The sequence below is a fragment of the Manacus candei genome, unplaced genomic scaffold (assembly GCF_025592945.1).
Source record: "Manacus candei isolate 608988 ecotype Guabito, Panama unplaced genomic scaffold, ASM2559294v1 h1tg000003l, whole genome shotgun sequence".
Classification (NCBI taxonomy): Eukaryota; Metazoa; Chordata; class Aves; order Passeriformes; family Pipridae; genus Manacus; species Manacus candei.
Window position 1 is genome coordinate 16,102,906 of NW_026138051.1, and position 6,000 is coordinate 16,108,905.

General features: G+C 38.8%; 1 protein-coding gene across 2 annotated transcripts in view; it reads left to right on the top strand.

Moving 5' to 3' along the window:
* The window catches only part of CHM (CHM Rab escort protein), a 53,530-nt gene extending 47,753 nt beyond the window's left edge, over positions 1-5,777 (top strand). Inside the window, exons 15-16 of one of the 2 annotated variants that reach the window (XM_051786187.1) lie at positions 657-833; positions 3,494-5,777. In XM_051786187.1, coding sequence (XP_051642147.1) covers positions 657-833; positions 3,494-3,580 — 264 coding nt within the window. In that variant the 3' untranslated portion in view covers positions 3,581-5,777. Of the gene's footprint in view, positions 1-656; positions 2,689-3,493 lie in introns of those variants that run through there. The other variant, XM_051786177.1, reaches the window with a different exon arrangement.
* The last annotated feature ends 223 nt before the right edge of the window (positions 5,778-6,000 follow it).

The following is a 6,000-nucleotide window of genomic DNA, read 5'->3' on the forward strand; positions in this document are numbered from 1 at the left end:
CCTCCTGATTGTTTGAGCATTTTTGGAATGGATATTCACTGACTAATTGCACTGAATAATTGTTGAGAACTGCCTAGGAAATATTTGTCTGCTTTTTCTCCACTGGGTGAGAATAGTTGTCAGTTGAGCCATGTTTGAGCTGTTCAGAAAAACAGAAATGGAAATTTTTTTGCAATGTTTAAATTTAAGAAGGAAAGCTGTACAGATATGATGTGGAATGTACATATATGCAATTTCTTGGGTTTGCTTGTGCTGTGAAATGGATCCCTCTCTCTGGAAAGAGGGAAGATCTTTCCCATGCTCTGCATTTGACTGCAGCGTGAGATACTTTTACAGGCAAAAAGATCATTTTGCTTGCAAAAAATCCCCTTCCTCATTCTCAATACAGGTGGAATGACCAGCACTTTTCCCAAAATCCCATGCTGTGACTTCCCCAGTAGAACAATGTAAAAAGATAAATTGCTTTTTCTTTCTCGAGGACTGCAAGAAGGAATGGATTTCCCACGTGTTTACAATACTGTCAAAGTATTAAATCACTATTGATTTGAAAGGATGGAGGTTAATCTTGAATATCTGTACAGTATTGCCTCTATTGCCTCAAGGTATTGCATTTCAAGGGAAAGTTTACCTTCTTTTTTTTTTTTTTTTCTGAATAGGCTGAGACCATTTTCAAAGAAATGTTTCCAACAGAGGAATTCTGCCCCCCACCACCCAATCCAGAAGATATTATTTATGATGAAGATGAGATTGAGCCAGAAGAGTCTGGATTGAGTAATCCAACAGAGACAAAACCTGAACCCTCGGCTGAGGGGAGCAGTGATGGAGGAGCTGCTGCTGTTACAAAGGAAGAATGAATGAATGAATGAGTGAGTGAGTGAATGAATGAATGAATGAGTGAACAGTGTTCTCTTAGTAGAAGAGGAGATTGACCCAAACCAGAACATAAGGGAGTAAGAGTAAGAAAAAGAGGTTTAAAACCCCCAGAGCCCTGGTATTTGCTATGGCCTTACTTCCCCTTCAACTTGAATCATCTTTGTCAAGTAGTTTCACTGATATGAGACATTCATAGGTCCACCAGATCCAGCAGGGTTTGTAGCTGAACAAAAAATCCAGAACTAATTTGAATTTAAAGTGCTAAAATAGGATTTATCGAGAGAATTTGGTTTTGTTTTCCATTTTTTGAGGGAATCCTCCATCTTCTAAACAGGCAACAAGTCAACGCTAAGCAAAAGGAAAAAAGTGCAAGCTTCCTATCAGTGTGATGATCTTCTGCTAAGAATCCTTGGATCTGTGCTGATTAAACAAGTGAGGGTGAGGCTCACAACCTGTCCTTCAGTGCTCTTATGAATGGAACTGGAAGGCAATCATAGTGACAGTTCTGGAGTGACTTTCTTGTACGGTTTTGAAACCAATGCCATAATTTAGAAGCAAATATAATCCAAAAGATGCTCCTCACATGGAACAATTTTACATTCAGGGTTTTTTTAATAAGATCTAATAGATCACACATTTTCAGTAGTGAATTAATTTACTGTAGTCAGGAAAATAACGCAATTTAAACCTAATGCCAGATTTCCCAACAAAATTCCACATCTTAAATGGAGCATACCTGTGTTGGTTTCCCTGGATTTGTTGCAGTGGTTGGGTCTTTAGTAAGCCAGTAGTTAATATTTTGAAATAGGGGCCCTGAGAAGTTTAGGTGATCATCAGTTGAGGGATTTAGTGGTGGTGGAGAGAAGTTTCAGCAGATAATTCCAAAGGTTTGTGTTGATCTCAAATAATAGGATTAAAATTAGTGTGATAGCTGTAAACTATGCATTTTGTAATGATAAATCATGAAGCATTTATACAATAAAATGTATTGAAGTATTTATAAACCTAGTTTGTATGAGAAAAATATAAAATGAGAAAGCTCTTGTAAATGACCATATTAAACTTGCACTTCTTCTGAGCAATGCTTGAAATCAGATATTCAGATGATAAAAAGTATTTATCATGTACTTAAAGATTTACCTTAAAATGTGCACCCAGTAGATCAGTGAGTTTTGATGAGTTGGGGGGGTTTAAACTTCTACCTGAACGTGATACAGTTCCAGCAGTGCTTAAATACTGTAAGTAAATAAAAAATGCCATGGAATGATGACTATTCAGCACTGCCTGGACGTGCCACAGCCAGGTCTGTACAGTTCCCTGGTGCCCGTGCCTGCCTTGAAAGTGGCTCCAGGCCAGAAAGGTTATTTATTTATTTTTTTACAGCATAACTGTTACCTTCACTTTGTCCTGCATCATCTGCCCTGTCCAGTTTAGTTCAGAACCTGGGTTGTTCGTATTTGCATCCTTTGTTTACAGGATAGCCCTGTGTGTATGTACCTGAATCCCAAAGTCCTCAGAAAATCCGTGGCTGAAATGTTTCCAGTATTAAATAACTGTAACCTTTGGATGCTTGTGATTGAGCAGTTATTTATATCTAGTAATCAACAGGCTGCCTCTTCATTTAGCTGCAATTCCTATGTATATTGGAAAGCATGAGTGTCTGGTGATTGTAGTTAACATCCACAGATCTGTAAAAGAACCAAGTGCAGGACTACTCCCTGTTTGTCTCTCAAAAACAGGGATCATAGGATTTCTCATCTTCTGTGTTTACAAGGAAGTTGTTTGATGAAAATTAAAGGTTTGCTTGCAAGTGCATTGTTCTGTGTTTCCTTTTCATTTGTTTTCAAAGAAAAGCAGTTCTTCTGTTAGCTGGGATTTCCTGGTGATTCTTTTGTCTGCCTTCAGGATCTGCAGTAAGACTGAAGTTCACAGATGTGACAGCATGTTCATCCAAGTCAACAAATTTACATAAAGTTCTGTCTTGGTGCTTCGTGTCCACGTGATGCCAAGTTGGAAATACTGCAGATTTGATTTCAGACCTGATGGAATGATCTACAAGTTGTGGGCTGTGACTTTACACTACATTGATTGCTTAAAAACTGTTTTCATGTCTCTCTCATGGGGTGAATGGAAACATCAAATGTTTTTCCTATGGTACTTGAGTACCCAATAGCTCACTCACAGTAGCAGTAGATAAGACTGTTGTATTTTACAGAAATCATGCTCTGAACTGCATTTTGTTCTTTCTTTAAGCACACAAAGTCAGGGTTAGGCTGATTTGAAGTCGTTTTTAAGGCTTGTCATACACGATGTATTCAAAAGATAACATGACTTTTTAAAAACTGGCAATTTATCTGTAGGATTATTAATAAATCAAGTTAAAGAAAGATAAGGTTAATTGAATTTTTAAACAAGTAGCTGTATTATCCTTCAAGCACCTTGGAGCTCATACAATATTCACACCTTTTTTTTCTAAGGAGTGCTTTGATATGTTTGAATTCCTTCCTTAATGAGTACTTTCTTTTTAAGTTGGTTAATTGGATTAACCCTTAATAATCAAACAGCCCATTTTGTGCCGTTTTCCCCTCTGCTGTTGTGTTGCCTTATCTGTAGGACTCAGGTAGTTACTGCTCCTTTGGAAGGGTTTTCAGCCATGAAGCTGCTTCGTCTGCTTTTTCTGGTGATGATGATGCTCAGGGCCATTTGACAGGTAATCACTAGAACTTAGATCCTTGCAGACTATGGGGTCCTTTCTCCTCTCATTGCAGGGGGATTTATGTGGGTAACTCCTGTTAATATTAATGGGACTTGCATGTGTAAATCCTCCTTGCATCAATGGGAAAATTGACCCCTGGAAAAAATACCTTTGTGTTGGAGTTGCTGATTCAGAAACATCCAGGCACTGTCAGCCCCCGTGTGGGAATGTGATGGAGCATGTGCTGTTTAACTGGAGTGCTCTGAAGAGGATTTGGGGAATTTTCAGAGGTTTGTCTTTTACATTGTGTTCTGTATTTTCCATAGACTGAGTCTTGTCAGAGTTCCCCTAACATTTCTCCTTACATAGCTGGGACCAATTCCCTTTCCACACTCAGGGGGTTGTATGGCTGCTTTGGCTTCAGACCTCATTGTATTTTAGGCTCCTCTCTGTCCCCTCCAAATCTTTTTGCATCAGCAATGTGAGTTACAACAGCTTAATTTCAAGAATAATTTACCAATAGTGTATTGATTAATGACAAGTCAGAAGTATGAATGTGCTGCTTTCACACAATAAGAGACTGGGTCACTTACAATCCATAACCTCTTCTGGAGAAAGGGTAAAATTCCTTTCCTCAGCACTCAAACATGTTTCAATACCTCGGCAGTACAAATAAGAGTGTTACTGTTTGTCTGTAGGTTTGTTTATCCATTCTGGATTGTGTATGTTGTTGCTCAGTCAGTTACTGCTGTAGATATTTTATATAATCCTCTGCAGTACACCTTTGGGTTTTACTTATCTGACAATTTTATATCAGTAGCAACTCATCCTCTTTTAAGTAAAATTTTCCATGTTTGGAACTACTCTAAACTTCTCTAGAGATCTCCCCTGGTTTTTCTGCCATAATAAGTGTTCTCTTTAGCCATTAATTGTTCATAATCTCTGCAGATTCTGGTGGCTTGTCTGCTGTTTGTGTCCTTTCTTATTTTTCCTGAGGATTTTGTGACTACCATTAATACAGTTGCTATTTTTTTAATGAGGGGAGCACTTTGCTGAGATCACATCAGGGAACTTAGATGATCTGTGTGCATGTACCATTTCTAACAATTTTTCTGAAAGAGTATTAATTAACTTTGTGTGTTTATATCTTATGACAAAATCATTAACTCGTGAAAGTTTAGCATTTAAACTTTTGCAGAAATCAACCACTATAGAATGTCCAAAAGTTAGAATTGCCTGTGTTACAAAACTGTCAAAAATATGTGGGAGAGTTGTGATGGCAGGGCATTTGAATGCCCTGGATAAGTACTAATGCCAGGTATTTTTAGTAAGATGTAGAAGTAGTTGTGACACTGGAACTTTGTGACGCTGCTATAAAACATCCATTTATTGCAACCCAGTTTAAGACTAAGATTGCTTCAATTATCAGATGGAAGTCTTAACTTAGGTGTATGATTTGAAGAACTTAGTTAATGTGATGCAAAGGTCCTGTAGAAGGACAGTTTGGGATGTAGAGGTGAGTGGTAGGAGATGGTCAACCATGTGGAATTCATGCTGTCAGCCTCATCTCCAGCAACAGAATTACTCTTGGTGGAAATAGAGCTTATTAACAATTCCACCATTATGTTTATTTACAGGCTGCCAGTTCCTGTTTGTAAGAGTGAGTGGTTCTTCCAAATCTGGCTGGGGAGCCCAGCAGGAATGTTGTAAATCTCAGTGACATCTGAGATTTACAAAGTTGACAGTGAAGTATCAGGAAGATGCAGTTGTTGCCTGCATGGGAGTTCTGATCAGAGGGGACTTTAATGGAAAATACTCTTTCTGTCACAATTCCAACAAATATATTTTACACTGCTTGCATACATTGACAAAAGAGATGGAAGGTGCCTGCCTGAGTGGAGATCAGACCCAGGTGTATTTGACTAAACAGTTTAGGAAGTCTCAGGACACCCACATTTTTAGATACAGGTTTTCAGGATCTCATACTTCCTTCTGAAGTGCTACCCCATAATTCATAGTATATTTGGGTCTCTGGAGAAGGCTTTAGTGCTGTTCCTGCATTCTGTGCCAAAGCCTATGGACAGTCCCATCTGTCCTTTCAGACAAGGAGGCTTCTCTTCTGAGGTGCATGACAACAATCACCACTGGTGTCAAGCAAATGTGGCTTTGGCTTTTATAGGTGCTTTTTTGCTGCTCCAACTTCAGGGAGCCTATTTTCATGAGCTCTCATTCCTTTTTTTGTTTTTTTTTTTTTTTGGTCTAAGCATGAAGCTGGACTGAGAAATGCTTCTGTGTTGGAAGTGATTGTTGTCTGGATCCTGGAGCTGTGAGGTTGGTAAGGATAAAACATCTGGATAATGCTGTGCTGGACTGCAGCTCCTTGGCACCTCAGGACCCGTTCACAAGCCATAAAACCAGTTTGGTGGTTGCTG